This window comes from Mesoplodon mirus, assembly GCF_964341445.2.
Source record: "Mesoplodon mirus genome assembly, chromosome: 5".
In the NCBI taxonomy this organism is placed as follows: Eukaryota; Metazoa; Chordata; class Mammalia; order Artiodactyla; family Ziphiidae; genus Mesoplodon; species Mesoplodon mirus.
The window spans coordinates 145993471-146010350 of NC_138980.1; the positions used below are offsets into that span (position 1 = coordinate 145993471).

At 41.9% G+C, this 16880-nt stretch overlaps 1 protein-coding gene across 2 annotated transcripts in view; it reads right to left on the bottom strand.

Annotated features, from left to right (window-relative positions):
- PARP8 (poly(ADP-ribose) polymerase family member 8) overlaps positions 1-16326 on the bottom strand; it is a 177463-nt gene extending 161137 nt beyond the window's left edge. For both annotated transcript variants that reach the window (XM_082621641.1, XM_082621642.1), the window contains exons 1-3: positions 16256-16326; positions 15606-15707; positions 14582-14636 (exon numbers count right to left, since the gene is read on the bottom strand). In XM_082621641.1, the coding sequence (XP_082477767.1) occupies positions 14582-14636; positions 15606-15696 (146 nt within the window). In that variant the 5' untranslated portion in view covers positions 15697-15707; positions 16256-16326. The remainder of the gene's footprint in view (positions 1-14581; positions 14637-15605; positions 15708-16255) is intronic.
- Between the last annotated feature and the right edge of the window lie 554 nt (positions 16327-16880).

A 16880-nucleotide genomic window follows, 5' to 3' on the forward strand; every position in this document is an offset into this window, starting at 1 on the left:
GCAGTAAGAACACAGATGGTTTGCAAGTGACCTCTATGTTCATTCACCCTTCCCGCTTCCCACCTTGCCTGGTGTAGCAGCTCCAATAGCCTTGAGAGTCACTGTCAAAAAAGAAAACGCATAGGGTATGAGAAGCAGGAGGGAGGGCACTGTGAAAAATAAGAACGAGGGGCACTGATCCACGGTAATGGACGAGGCAGAAGTAGTAAGCCTAGCGATAAATATCTGGTCCAAAAATAGCCTCCCTCACAAAATCTAAAGAGCTTTCCCTTCATTATATTGTTTCAAATTAATTTAAATTATCAGATACTTTAATTAAACATGTAAATGTTGAGGCAATCCAGGCTATCAGAATGTATAAAGTTATTCCAGTCACTTGTTCCAACAGATTCTCTAGCATGTAAAGGACATGGAATAAATGAGAAATCTGCTTGGGACCAAAATGTGAGGGGTAATTTAGAAGCAGAAATTAGGAATTATTTGCCTATCTCATATCACTTGCTCAGTAAGCCTTTGCTTGGTTATTGAATTTTCTTGATTATAAAACTCATGTTTTTAACTTGTTATCTCTAAAATATATATCAAAAGAAACTTCTTAAAAGTTGTGACATTTACCTACCAGTGTTAGCAAAAGTGATAGCTTAACCTCAACAGAGTATTTCACCTCATTTGATTGTCATCTGCATTGGAATCATCACTTGTCTGTTGCATAAAGCTATGATACAACCCTGAAATAAAAGATTTCTTTTTCCTACGGAGAGGGTCGTTACATGTCAGACAACGCAAGAAATGTCAGGAGAAACTGCCAAATGTACCAGAATAATATGAAGACTTTCTAAGGATGGGGGGAGGCTGGTACAATAGGAGGGACCTGCCAAGAGAAGGGCTCTTATGGTGACCTTAAAACACATTTTAACTGATTTTCCAGAGAAACTACTTAATTTTCACTAATACATAATTCAGTGAAAGAAAGGGAAAAACTACAAGGTTAAGCAAATAAGAAATGTAGACAAAAACCTATAATTGTTCAAATTTTTTTTTAAAAAAGGAAGCCTAACTATTCTAAAGTTATAGGTGAAGATCAGGAACCCAGAACGTGGGGAAGGAAAATTAGTATCAGTGGAATGTTGTGGTGACCTGATAGTGGCCAAAAGTGAGTCTGAAGGATCTTTAGACTCTAAAAATGACGAAGGTTTAGACTTGGACTTCGTGACACTGAGAAAAAGAAAAGAATAGCGTGCAATTATACAAATGAACATATGCTATTGCTATCTTTTTAACGTTTGTGTACTCTTACTATAGTTTTTATTAGAAGTCGTTATTCAATGACAGTGCATCTTGCAAAACCTTTTTAAATCGAGAACACTTAGCATTTCCAAATCAATCAGAGCAAGTGTCCTACCCAAAAAAGGGCATTTTCTGCCCTTATTCTGCTTGCTCCTGGGGCCCAGACTCCAGGAATTAGTCAGGCTAGGGCTATGAATAATTATATCAAGTATTGCCTTCTCTATTGCCAGCACAAGTATTGTCCTGTGCAGGACACTGCAGAAAAGGATTAACTCAGGCCTTGGATGTTCAAACCCTGCACATTCCCAAGAAAGGTCTGTCTTTAAGACAGGCCCTTGGCCAGTTCCTAGGAAATGAGCTCTGAGCCCTTGGAATATTCTGCCTGATAAGGGTGTTTTTTTAGGCCTATGGTCTTGGATTTGCTCAGATAGTTGTGCTAACAACTGTGATTTATGGTAAACACCTGTTTTTCTGTTCTGTGGCTGGAGTCTGAGTAGCTGAGGTCAGCCATAAAAGTGCAGTATGGCTGTGACTGACCCCTAATGAAAGCCCCGGACACCAAGGCTCTGGGGAGCTTCCCAGGTTGGCAACACTCTGCATGTGTTATCACCAATCACTGCAGGGAAAATGAAGTGTGTCCATGTGACTCTACTGACCAGACACTTGGAAACTTGTGCTAGTGTCTCCTGGACTTTGCCCAATGAGCCTCTGCCCTTTGCTGATTTTAATCTGTATTTTTTGTTATGATAAAATACAACAGTGAGTTTAACAGCTTTCTGAGTCCTGTGATTCCTTCAGTCTTCAAGACCCCTTCCAAACATGCTATCTAGTTCAATCCTGAAAACCCTGCAATATAACTACTGCCATTTCACAGACGACAGAATCCAGACTCAGAGAGGTTAAGTCATTTGACTGGTTGGTGAAAAGAATCTGAATCAATTCTGCTATACCATGCTGTAATGTTACGGGGTATAAAGAACTTAAAATAATCTTATAAGTTAACCTACATTTGCAATATTTTCTTTGGAAAATATAAAATACAATTTCATAATCCTTGAAAAATATTTAGACTATAATTAATTTGTAAACACTGTCCAACTTACATTCACTAAGAATTTTATGTATGTCTGTGGTGGTTCTAAAAGCAGTAATATGGTACCAGCACTTTAAAAAATTATATGATGTTCCTTGCCTACCTATCCCTCCACCCTAAAAAAATTTTTTCAGGGTAATTCTCAGTGCTTCCCGTCTTTGAAAACCATATGGGGATGTGTATGTGTGAGGGAAAGAAATAGATACATTATTTTCTTAACATGTACAAATGTACTTTAGAACATTATCTTTGTATGTTGAGGGGGGAAAGCTTAAAATGCACTGTCATTTCAATGTTTTGCAGGTTTGTGCATATGCGTGTATGTGTGTGTACAAGAGAGAAATATTTCAAATATATTTTATGTTTAAGTTCAGTATTCAGCCACAGAAATATCTGATAGCACGAAGTCCTACTTGGTTTTATTTGAGAAGTGCACTGGCATTACTAAATATTGTGTTTCCGTGGTGACTAAAATTCTGGAGGCATAGAATTTTTGTATAGTTACTGATGTTTCTTGGAATACGAAATACTTATTGTTTAGTACAGTTTTATGATCTGTATTTGAATAAAATTTATAAATTTCTAATTTAAAAGTGTGATTTTTCTTTTACATAATTAGCTAAATGCTAAAACCATAATACAGATTACCCATTTTAGTTTTGTGCCAAGACACTTTTATTTAATGAAACAAAATAGCTAATGTTATACTTTCCTGATTTAAATTTATATGCCTGTGAAAAGAAATCCTGAAACTTTCTATAGATATGAATCTTAAGTTGGAAAAGCCTTGGCAAGCACCTGCCTTTTTTTTCTGGCTAAATTTTTAAATGGACTTTATCTTTTAGAGTGATTTTAGGCTCACAGCAAAATCGAGCAGAATATAGAGATTTCCTGTTTGTTCCCTCTACCCTCACCACAAGCATAGGCTCCCCTATCACCAACTTTCTCCACCAGAGTGGTACATTTATTACTAATGATGAACCTACACCGACACATCATTATCACCCAGAGTCTGTAGTTTACTGTAAGGTTCACTCTTGGTGTTGTACATTTTATGGATTTACACAAATGTAAAATGACATGTATCTACCATTATAGTATCACACAGAACAGTTTCAATACCCTAAAAATTCTCTGTTCTGCCTATTTACCCTTCCTCCCCTGTTAACCCCTGGCAACCACTGATCTTTTCACAGTCTCCGTAGTTGTGCCATTTCCAGAATTCATATAGTTGGAACCATAGAGTGTGTAGCCCTTCAGATTGGCTTCTTTTACTTAGTAACATGTATTTAAGGTTCCTCCATGTCTTTTCATGGCCTGATAGCTAGTTCCTTTTTAGCGCTGAAAAATATTCCACTATTGTCTGGTTGTACCACAGTTGATTTATCCATCCACCAACCTGAAGGACATGTTGGTGGCATCCAGGTTTGGGCAATTTTGAGTAAAACTGCTATAAACATCATGTGCAGGTTTCTGTGTGGACATTCAGTTTTCAACTCTTTTGTGTAACTACCAAGGAGTGTGATTGCTGGATCACAGGTAAGAGTAGGTTTAGTTTTATCGGAAAGGGTCCAAACTGTCTTCCAAAGTGACCGGACCTACACCTTGCCTTCCCGCCAGGAACTCCTGTTGCTCCACATCCCCGCCAGCATCTGGTGCTTCCAGTGTTCTGGAATCTGGCCATTCTAATAGCTGTGTAGTGTTAAGCACCTGAATTCTGATTTCAAAGTACCTTTGAAATGCAACATTTCCCAGAATATAACTCAAAGGCTGCAAATGTCAACATTTCGCTGTTTTGAAAAAAAAAAAAAAAAAAAACCCTTTAGGAAACTATTGCCCTAAGTAGATTTTTCCCCACCAATTACTTTTGGCTAGAAAGAATTTTGTACATATTGGACATCAAGAATTGAGAATACTGGACTTCCCTGGTGGCGCAGTGGTTAAGAATCCGCCTGCCAATGCAGGGGACATGGGTTCGAGCCCTGGTCCGGGAAGATCCCACATGCCGCGGAGCAACTAAGCCCATGTGCCACGACTACTGAGCCTGAGCTCTAGAGCCTGCGAGCCACAGCTACTGACCCTGCCTGCCATGACTACTGAAGCCCGCACGCCTAGAGCCCCGTGCTCCGCAACGAGAAGCCACTGCAGTGAGAAGCCCGAGCACCGCAAGGAAGAGTAGCCCCCTCTCGCCGCAACTCGAGAAAGCCCGCACGCAGCAACGAAGACCCAACGCGGCCAAAAATAAAGAGATAAATTTATAAAAATAAAAAAAAAAAAAGAATTGAGAATACTGGAAATTTTAAATTAATGACATAGGAAGTCAACACAGAAAGCTCATATGAAATCAAACTAGTATAATTTCAAAAAATTAAGTTTAAAATCTTTCTTGACCAAAGTTTCATCAATGGGGGGTCAAATTCAGCCAAGAATATGCAACTCTGATTGAAATCGCTTATTCGAAATTCACTGAAATCACCATTCTAGGCTGGTTTTCCCATAAGGATGGACTGATCCAAAAAGAATCAAGAAAGAATGTGGCTTGCAGTGAATTATTCAAACTTCTTTCTTAGTTAGCTAAAAATGAATATGACCAATCACTAGAGAAATCATATCAAATTCTGTAGTAGTAATAAAGCAATGACTGCTTTTCAGCTGGAGGGCCTTTATTTTTGCTGCTGCCTATCTAGCTGTGGTGCATTTTAATGAGAAAGGATGACTGCATCAGCTTTTATCCATGAAGCAGATTTTAGCCTTCTGCTTAGGTCTCCCGCATGCCAATATCGAAGACTTTGTTCTGAAGATCAATGACACGAATACATGTAGATGGACAAATGTATTCTCACAATCACAAATTCACTGTTAAGATTTTGCACACTGACTTCCAAATGAGAAACCTAGAACTAAGCAGATCTCGGTATGTGTGAGGTTCCACTGGTTCCCCTGAATCACAAAAATGTTCGTATAGACAAAAACATCAACTGTTAACGTGAATCCTTTTAAATACAGACCTGACCCTGTGCCCCCAGGAGTGTGCTGTAAAGCAGATGATTCATCCTCTATTCATGTGTTACAAAAAGAAACGTGTGGCTGCCTAAAAGTTTAACGACTGACACTGTCTAAAGAGGGAGTTTGCTTCCTGACTGATGTTGAAAACATTCTGAGAAATGCTGTAAAACTCCTTCAAGTAATTTTCTCATGTGGTCACTGGGGGGAAAATGAGTTTACAAAATAGATAACCTCATTGATTTTTTAAATGTAATTTGTCAAAGAAATGAAACATTTAGATAAATTCTAGATTTCTCTCGCCACCAACTTCTCCCAAAGTATATACTCCAACAAAGATGGCTCACTAAGAAGCTCTACTGCAGTTACAGTGGCAGAATTTAAGAGGACATAATGAATCCTTCTGCTACACAGAATCATTCTCTCTAATACTTCCGTATGAAGCTGACTTCTAATCATGTGCCAAACAGGGTCCTGCTAACTTGAGTGCTTTGATAAAGAAGAATAGTTGAGAACCCTCATCATAAGTGACTTCAATACAACTGAGGAGTGAGAGACCCAGAAAGATAAATCCTCATGTAGAAATGGTGGCGTGAAATGCCAAGTGCCTTTAAACTGTCATAAAGCAAGGTCTGTAAAAATTACTGAAAATAGGGGCTTCCCTGGTGGCGCAGTGGTTGGGAGTCTGCCTGCTAATGCAGGGGACGCGGGTTCGAGCCCTGGTCTGGGAGGATCCCACATCCCACATGCCACGGAGCGACTGGGCCCGTGAGCCGCAACTGCTGAGCCTGCGCGTCTGGAGCCTGTGCTCCCCAACGGGAGAGGCCGCGGCAGTGAGAGGCCCGCGCACCGCGATGAGGAGTGGCCCCCGCTTGCCACAACTAGAGAAGGCCCTTGCACAGAAACAGAGACCCAACACAGTCAAAAATAAAATTAAATAAATTAAAAAAAAAAAATTACTGAAAATAAATTATTCGGGGCTCAGTGTGCATCGGCAATTTCCATTTATATTATATTGTTGTTTACTCAAAAACTATTTTTAATGAATAAGACAGAGTTTACCAAAGTGTTTTCCACAAAATGACTCTCTCGAGATGTTCGAGATCTGTAATCAAATAAGTCTGAAAAACCCTGAATACTTCATTCACCTCTTGGGTATGCATAATGCACACTAAACATATAAAAGTCTCTAAAAAGACAACCATTAAAATTGTTTAATATTATTTAACTAAGCATTTCCCAGGCATTATTTGGCCACATATCTAACATCTAATTAAACAGTCTGGGAAATGCTATCACATAGGAACAACATTACTATCATTTAAGAAATATTGGGAAATACTATATTCCGGGCACTCTGCTAAAATAGTTGTAGTCTTTAAACAGAGTATTGATTTTTTGTGTGTGACATTTTATTTGACTTAGCATTGTTTCTTTTACACAGCTCTATCCTTAATAGTATTTTTGGTTTGTTGTTTTCCAATTTTGCCTGAACTTTTTTCTGCACAGATGTGAAAGCCTAACAAACGTAAAGTAATTCTATTAGTCTCTGGCTCAATTCTATACTTCAAATACAGTAAATATTCTACAAACGATTCTTGGATAATAACAACCTGTATTTGCTTTTTAAACAAAACAATGATGAAAATCCAAATAACTACAGCACTTCAGAGTTGGTTGACAAATCCCAAGAACATTTTCAGGCCATTGGGAAGGTCTTTCCAACCTACATTTCAAAATGTTCAGAAAGAAACCATCTTGGATGCTAATTTCGGTATAAGGAAAATTGATCTGACTGCACAAAGACTTAAGTGGTTGTCTCCCTTTTAAATTTAACACTGGAAAATTTGCATCCTCCATTTAATACTAAGAAGGTGTCAGCCACAAACAGGGTGTCACCGATATGCAAATAAACTACACTTGAGACCTGCTGTTGTTGTTATTATGTAATGGATCGGGACTAATCTGTTTATAGTCTCATCCCACCCTCCTCAGATTTCATTTTGTCTTTTCAGTCTCACCTTGTTCCACTCAGGGCCTCACTCTATTCTCTTCTTGTACGTGAATACATTATACATTTTCACGGAGTTGCTACTTGGGGTCAAAGAAAGATTAAATGAACCAGTCTTCGTGATAATAAAAAACATGATCTTGATAGCCAAACCAAGAATATTAGGCGACACGTTACAATCGATAAACCTTGAACAGCTGCTGTATATGTTTAATGCACTAAGTTAATACAAACTGCCGTTGAGTGGAGAGATGAGGTCAATAAACAAATAGTAGTGAGTCAGTGTTTAGAAGGCTGAGGAACATATGAATGGATGGGGAAGCTGGCTCTTGAAAGCCAAGAAGGCGGATGAAATTTGATACGGAATAAACTTTGGTTGCATTTGAAAGCTTCTGAGCATGTAAATGCTATGATTAAATTCATGCTTAAAGAACTCAAGTATAAATGAACTGGATTGGTGAGTAGCTGTTAATCAAGTATTTTAAAGCACTTGGTTAAAGTGATTGACCTAAGTCAAGGTGATCAGGGCCCAGACCAAGTGTAAACATGGGGAGGATGAAGGTGCCAACCATGATTGCAAAGGAAGAGCTGGTGGAGCTTAGGAGGCAAAGAGGACGGTGGGATACATGAAACCTGAGACTGTGGTTCCCCACGCCAGGCTCAACTGATGTGATACCGCCCAGGGAAGGGCTGGGAAGAGAAGCTTCTTTTAAGGAGGAAATGATGATTTGTTTCATGTGTTGGGTTGAAGTACCCAGCATTTAAGTGAGATGACTGAACAGAAAACCTAAAGTATGACACAATAAAATAGGAATGACAAGGCTTATTAATAAAAACATATTCCTAATTAGTCTTTCCTGGGGGTACATGGAAGACAGGATTGCAGAAATTTAGAGAATGAAAAAAAGAAAGATTATATATCAATAACTTGATTAAAATTCCATACAAAGTCAGTGGCAGCTGTCTTAAAGCAATACTTATCTACTATAGCACAATATCCATCCAAAAGCCAACGTGTGCAGAGAATTACAAAATATCTTTAAGGCTGATGAAATTTCACTTTTATTCATTTTTTTCACCCAATGCTGCAGAAAGAAATGATGGGGAATTTAAATGGGTCAGCCAGTTATCTGCATAAGGATTCCACAGCCAATGTACATAAGTTTCCTACTACTAATGCTCAGCACTGGGCTTGGGCACTTCCCCTGCCAAACAGTAGATTTTCAGTACTGCCCCTGGCAGACATTCCACTAGCCATAGCAATCCCTTCCCAGGCTCAAACATTCCCTACCATTCTAGTCTTGCTGCCAGTTCAATCAATGCCCCTTAAAACCTCACAAAAACACTGACTTACTCTGCAATATATCCCTACTCTGCTTCTTACTAACTCTGTTATTCAAACTACCCAAGCCTCAGTTTCTTTAGCTATAAAATGTAAAACAGCTGACAAAATACCTACTGGTCTTCTTTGTTGCAAATACAGGATGTAAGGTAGGCAAAAAGCATAGCAGAGGCTATGCCCATAAATATGATTAGTAGTATTATTTTAATCCATGAAATAAATGGAGTTTAAATATGTTTTTAATATATAAGCTTCAATAACGTTAAACTTGTATTAAATTGGTGGTTATTTTAGGTCAATGATTTTAAAACTCATTTACCAATGAAACGTTTTTCAAAGAAAATGTTATACGGAACAGAAAAGAGCTAGAGCAGCTGTGATTTACAAAGGGATGTGAAAGCCTGGCTCTCACACATTCAGCTTCCTTCACACTCCCTTCCACCAGTCACCCCAAACTTCTAAGGCAGGTTCCCAGGGCTCCAGGGCACACACTTTAAAAAAAAAAATCATCATTTTGGATAATAATTGGTATAACCAAAAACTATGGAAAACAAGTCCCCATTTCTAACAGGAGCATTCTAATTATTATTTTTTTTAAAAAAAAGATCATTCTTTTCCTTCTGACACCTTCAGGGGCACTTGATGGTTTCAAAATAATTACATATTTCAAGATTTTAGAATGAGCATGTACTTCTTTCATAATGAAAACTGATGAATCTTTTGGAGATGATGGAATTACTTCTCCACCCTCCCAGTTCCCCAACTCCTGCATGCACATACATGCCTCCTAAGAAAATCAAAAGAAAACAAATGCACTTTGGCAATCAAGTAGATTGTCTCTTTCCATAGCATTCCATGAGTAAGGAATTATACACTGGAAGTCCAGGTGGGTTAGGGTCCCCAGAAGATGTGCTTGATCACCAGAGTGGTGTTGATTTTTTTAACTGAATTAAATACTTTTAGAAACCAAACTCTCCAGTGTACCACAGTCCTTATAACTCTCTATTATCCTAAGCAATTGCATTATCTGTCTCCTGAAAGCATTTGAACAGGGCAGAGAACGGGGCTTATAACTTGGGTAAGCAACTTCTGGGTTCATAAGAAATTCCATTCCAAGTGACGTCACCAGATTGGGGGCTTTTTGAACTATTTGAGTATCTCTACACCTGGTCATTTGGGTTAGGAAATTGTTTTTCACCTGCCAGAAGCCCTTTTAGCATTCATTTAGTGATTCATTCAACATCTACTTACTGAGAAAATATATAGTACTAGGCAGTGCACGAGGGGCTGGGCAAATTGCAGTGAATAAGACAGACCCTGCCTCAGAGAGGCTTATGGCCAGACAGATGATCAAGTAAACAGGAGCTAACAATACAATGTGACGTGATTTTAGAAACACCTAACAAAATCAAACAGGGTAGAGGATGCCACGAAAGGCTTCTCAGAGGGGAATTTGGGTTAGCAAAGATCTCGACAAGGAAAGCTGTCTAGGGTTGAGCGGTGGGAGAGGTGGGAGGGTAGGATGTGGATGGGAGAAAGAGGAGGTAGCACATGATTTGAGAGATTGTGGGGTACTACTGTTAGTGTCACACAGAATGCTCCAAAACAGTTATGTGGACAGAGACTCCTAAAAGAGAAGAGTGCACTTCAAAGATGTCAGTCTACCCATGACCACATGGAAAAGTGTCTATTCATACAATACAGGTTGTACATTTACAGGCAACTCAGAATATTCCACTAAATATTAAATTTCTAATTTATTAATAGTTTCTAATATAAATTTTAGATATCTTACCATGCACACTCCTTGACTGGAAAACTCCTAATTCAATAAACATTTCTTTATTTTCATATTCTTTCTAAAGGAAAGACACTAATGTCATATTCTTCGGTGAAAAACTCTTGAGGTCTCAAGAGTATAATACAGTCTTTGGATGCATATATTTTATATGCATATAGACATAAAAATTCTGAAAGAATAAATTCTAATATGTTAATAGAAGATGGAGAAATCATGTTTTTTTTTATTTTCTTCTTTTTGGCTTATCTTTTTTTCCTTTTTTTTTTTTTTTAACAATCAACACTTAAAACTTCGATTATATCTTCACAATACTTTTCTTGCTAAAAGCTCACAATCAGGGAATTCCACAGGGGTCCATGGCCAGGCTCATATGGGGCTCCCTCCCTGCTCTCTCTTTGTCTTTAACTTCTGGCCCCAGACACTCAGCCTGCTTCCCCAGCTTCTCAGTAGCTGTCACCACCCACTTTATCCCTTCTGTTTCTTCTACCACTAACTGCACAACTGACTGCAAGTGAGATGAAGGACCATAACCCCAAACCCTAGTGGTCTTAAAGGAGTTTACTGCCAACCAAAAAAGGAGAAAGAAAGAGGCAGGAGATCACAGCATGACAAAGTACAAGGAAGGAATGACATTTGCATAAACTTACAAATTGTATACAGTTGAGGCTTCCAGTTTTATAGTTCTTAGCACACCCCTGAAATGGGGGGCAGAATTCGGTAGGAGCCTACAGCAGGCCCTGGATCACTGATGACTGTGGAGTTCTTCCAAGAAGCCCAGGAGTCAGAAGCATTATAAGGGCCATTGCTACAATGAGTCAATCTTGCCCTATATATAACACAAGTTTTCAAGCATATGTAGATGGTATTATCAATTCTTTTTTTTTTTTTTGCGGTACGTGGGCCTCTCACTGTTGTGGCCTCTGTCGTTGCGGAGCACAGGCTCCAGACGCGCAGGCTCAGCGGCCATGGCTCACGGGCCCAGCCGCTCCGCAGCATGTGGGATCCTCCCGGACCGGGGCACGAACCCGTGTCCCCTGCATTGGCAGGCGGACTCTCAACCACTGCGCCACCAGGGAAGCCCATCAACACTTTTCTCATTATTTCTCAATCAAATGACACTAACACTACAACTCTCAAGTAAACATCTGCATAATTTTTTTGATGTTTGAGTGTCTCAAAGAAGTCTCAAAGAGGTTGGGAACACTAGTGTAGAGGAAGGAGCACAGGTCTCAGAAGTGTGACATAACAGGGTTCATATGGCAGCTTCATCAGTAACTGAGTAAATTTGAGCATGTTTTCTGAACTCTCTGAGCTTCAGTTTGCAAATCCAGTCCAAAGCTGAGGATAATAATAATTCCATGAACCTTCCCATGAGGGAGAACTCAGTGAACCCAGTCTTCCAGCTGACCGTCTGCTCCCCACCCAATCCTCACCTGAAGTCCACCCAGGCAGGAGAGCAAATGGTAAAGGGAACTCTGTCCCTCTCACGACCTCTGAATGACAGGCCAAGTACTAGGACAGCAGCCAGTCCTGACACAGTGGCCTCTTGGCATTTCCTCTTATCCACAGAAACACAAAAAAATTTACAAGTAAAAAAAATTCTCAGTATTATTTCTTTTTTTGAAGGGTAACATGTAAGATCAACTTTTGTCCTAGAACAAAGTGTAATTGTTTTTGGAGAATGTCAGAGACAAAATAGCAGATTGTTTTATCTACAACTTGAATTGAAAATTATTCTTGAAATCATTTCTTGAAAACAAATTTTTTCAATGAAATGATAGTACAATATAATTCAAGATAAACATGTACTATCTTTCCATAAGATCCCCACCTTCCTTTAATCAGGAAATAAGTCTAGTTTTCCCGACATGACACTATTAATTGAATATTACAAGTTGATAAGCATATTAAATCAAAACAGAGGAAGATTATTTTATTTTTAAATGCCCGACTGACACACAGCAATGACAAATACATAATAAATATCAGATTCTAATGTAGATAATGTAGTTCATGAAAACAATATTTTTTCTTTCAGAAAATTTATTTTCTGCCATTAGCTACAAACCCATAAAGGGATAATCATTAAGGGTACTATTATTACTGTACCAAAACAATCTTTTATATATTGGTTTATAGAACAAGCTTTTGGGAAGACAAAGCAATCACATCAACAATTCACAACGCATCTTTAAAAAGCAGGCTGTTCCACATTAGATATGCAAGTTCCCCGTTATTTAAATCAGGAACCGAAGGAAAAACCTATCTCTTAGTAGGATAACATAGAAGAGGAAACTTCTCTTACTTTAAGAGCAGCCATGGTGTTTGTTCCTACAGTGAAAACTGACGTTATCTCAATTGTTAATTATTCATCCCAACCTCCAGGCCTTGGTCCTGGAGGCGTTCATACCTTCACCTCTTGCTGTGTTGACACTAGTTCAGTAATTTGCTGATAACAATCTTAGTGCAGTATCTAACAGATCTTAGAGATTAAGTGTAAGGTTCACCCCCTCCTTGTACAGATAAGTAAACTGTGGCCAAAACAACTCTACTATCTTATTGGAAATAGTAAAGCTAGTTAGTTAAAAAGCCTACCCAGGGCTTTCCCTTGTACAGATAAGTAAACTGAGGCCAAAACAACTCTACTATCTTATTGGAAATAGTAAAGCTAGTTAGTTAAAAAGCCTACCCAGGGCCTTCCCAGTCCGCACCTCTCATGAGATGAACCACAATTGTGAAACAGACAACTCAAGCAGGTATCAACCTGACTGCATGGGGAATGTTTTCAGTGGGCCACACAGCATATTTTAACTATTAAAACAACTCTAGATGTTATTAGTCATACACCAACATTCTCTGGATAGCAAGTGTAGGAGCAGCGTTAATTTAGTTGAATCTCTTCTAATTGATTCTTTTTATTCAAAAATGATGGTATTATAGGGAATTGAGAAATACTGTAATTTTATTCTCCCCCAATAAGTCCATATTACATATGTTATATTTTCAACCAGTAAATCTAATCAATATACCAGTCCTGACACTTAGGTATACTGTGCATATGGGAAACCTGAATAACTATTTCAATGAAAGCTTTTTTGAGATGTACATTGCAACACAGATCCTAAGCATTTTTAAGATTCGTAACAATTCCAAGCTTGTAAAAAATGTATTTACAGAAGAAAGCTTCTTTTGAAATTTATATGTTCATAAATGTTTCCATTACCTAAGACATATTTTGGAATATGATCAAATGGTAGTGAATGGCAAGTCCGAACAGCAAGGCTAAAGCTCTGACAGTTCTCATATGTGGCCACTGCTCTTTTAAACCACTGTGTCCCCAAAGGGCTAACAGGGAGAAAATTCTACCTCAACAAGTGAAGACAGCAAAGCATATTTTAATGATTACTTTTCATTTCATCTCTAACTCTTTAAACACAAAATTGGATTTGGGCTCCTTTCATACTGTTAACAACTTAGTATTAATACATGCGCCTCTCATTCTTCCTCTTCAAGAACGAAGTTATACACTCCAGCTACATATAACTCCCAAATTCTTTCCAACTATGAACACCAAAATAGGACTCCTTAAAAAAAAAAAAAAAAGCATGGAGAATTGGCACACTGCATGTTTATGTCAACCTTCAGAAAACATGGAAACATGCAGCCCCAGCTCACCAGAAGAATCACCACATGTAATCAAACTATTCTGTGACGTTATGTCTTATGCCCAGTATTCAGATTTTGCACTCACCTATGTCAACCCCTAAAGCCTCAAGAGCTAGCTACTACTGTAGAACAGCTTTAACACGAAGAGTGTGAGAGCTCTGTTCATGGCCCGTGGCGTGATCTTAGAAACACTTGAATCAAACATATTTCGTTCCCCTCTGCTATTTAAAATCGAGGGGCCTCAGGCTTGGGACGTGGCTAAAAGACAACAACGAAAGAAGAAGAAGAAGAAGAAAAAAAAATACCGGAACACGCTAAGAACAAAGGAAACACAAGCCTGTGAACAGGAAATGAAGCAACTCTATACACATATAGTACCTTTTGGGGCCGCCAACGTAGGTGAAAGTAAAGGTGGAGTCTGAGTATCTGAAATCTGAAACGAAAAGTCTTGTTAAAAGCTACCCCTGGAGTGAATTTTTAACCCTGGTCATGGCTCGGGCCCCCTATTTGATGGAGCCGAAGGGAAGCCTGGCGGGGCGGGGCGGGGCGGGGCGGGGCAGGAGGCCAGGGCTGGAGAGCCCCGAGGTCCGCTCTCCGAGCGGTGCGGGAGGGGATGCCGTGCACCCCGTGCCGGGTGCCGCGGGAGGCCGCCCCCCGCAACAAGTGCTGGGTGCCATGGCAACGGCGGGAATTACCCGGTCCGGGCAGCCGTTAGCAGCCCCAGCCGAGGTCGCGGCTGCGAAAGCAAAATCCAGTCCCTCTCCCGGGGTAGCAAAATGGACGAAAGGCGACCCCCAGGTAGGGGCGGCGCGCGCCTCGGAACCTCGGGAATCCCTTACTCTTTCCGGGGCATCGCATTGCCAGTCGGAGGTACTAGAGGGAGCAGAAGGGGCGGGAGATCGGCCCAGCGCTGCCCCCCGGGGGGCCTCGGTGCCGGGCGCAGCCGGCCAGCGTCGCGCAGCGCAGCGGGCTCCATTCTCGGCCGCCGTCGCCGCTGCTCTGCCCATTGCGCAAACCCGGCGGGTCCAACCCGCCGCCTCGGTCGCTGCTGCTGAAACCCTGGAGGCGGGCTCGGACGCTCCGGGCGTTCACCGGGGACTAAAAATACAATGCAAGGCTCCCCCGCCTAGACCCCCGCTCGGGCCATCAGGGTTCTGCCCCCAAAGCTAGTGGCCGCCCCAGACGGGGGGAGGGGAGAAGGGGAGAGGCTGGCACCCCCTCCCCCTTTTGGCTCCCGCTCCCGCTGCAGCAGCTGTTGCCAAATGAACCCGGGAATGGGGACGTGCAACCCACCCCCTATCCCCAGCCACACACGTCGCGGCCAGAAAACTGGGAAAGGGGGTGACGGGCAGGCAGAGGAAGCTGGCGCTGGGTCCGAGGCTCTGGAAAGGCGAGAACTCACCTGCAAACAGGCAGTCCTTCTCAGCTCTGGACTTCTGGATCACGACGTCGATATCCTTCTGAATTCGCTCTTGCCTTGAACACATCCCCATTAAATAAATCCCTGGAAAAGAAGCAGCTGCTATTTCCACCCCACCCCACCCTCTCGCACGCTTCCAGCTTTCGTAAATATTCAGTTAAAAATGAAACCTCTGGCCGAGGCAGGGGCTGAAGGCGAAGTGGTTTCGGAAGTGATCCTGGGTGAGAGAGGAGGAGGTGGTGGAGGAAGGGGGGCGGGGGGGAGGTCGGCTTTGCATTCCCAGATGTGACCGCCCAGCTGCTGCTCGCCGCTGCTGGATTCCAATTTCTTCCCCTCCTGACAATGGATGCTGATGACACCGAGTCTCACTTTCTCCCTCCCCCGCCCGGACCAAAGGCCGTGGGGGTCCGGGGGTCCCGGAGACGGCCGGAGAGCGATCGCCCGCGGGGCGGCGGGCGCCGGCGAGGGGCGAGCCCCGCTCCGCCTCACGCGCGCACACCCCTCGCGGCCCGCACGCCGGCCTTCCACACCCGCGCACACTCGCGCCCGGGGGCGCGGCGACCGTGCCGAGGCTGCTGCAGCGCCGCCCGCCGCAGACCCTCCCGCGCCCGCCGCGCCCGCCGCGCAGTCACCCGGTCCCGGCCGCCGGGGCTCTGATAGTATCCGCCATCCGAGCGCTGGCTGGATTCCCCAGCCTGGCCGCCGCTCGCGCCGGGGGCTGGGAATGTCTGTAGTGAAGACTCCCTGGGGCTCCCAGCCCGTCCCACCCCCCCCGCCCCGCGCACCACCACTTTTATGAATTCGAATCCACTTTCGTAAGGAATTATGAGTCATATGGAAAACCCAAACCCGAGTGGCTGGGAGGGGGGAAGAAGGGAAAAGCAAAAGCGTTCAAAATGGAAAATAAATAAATAAAACGAACAATCTTTCCTTGTTGCCACATCAGGCAAGATGGAAAAAGCCTTGAAATGCCTCCAGACGTACACCCTCCCGTGCCCTGACTGCCAGAGTCTTTTCTCCCGGATGGAAGTAGTTCAGCCCCTTTGGAGCGCCGTTTAGGAAACACAGCCCCTTTTGAGGGACTTCTTCTACTTGCAGAGACTCACCAGTTCTTCCCTCCTCGGTGTTTCCGTCCATGAAAAATTGGCAGAATCATCTGGCACGTGCCAGGGTCTCCCTAAAGGATGGATATCTGTTGGGCTTGTTTTAAAAAGCCACTTTTTCGCCAATCAAGGGAAAGCTTCTACAATCCTGTTG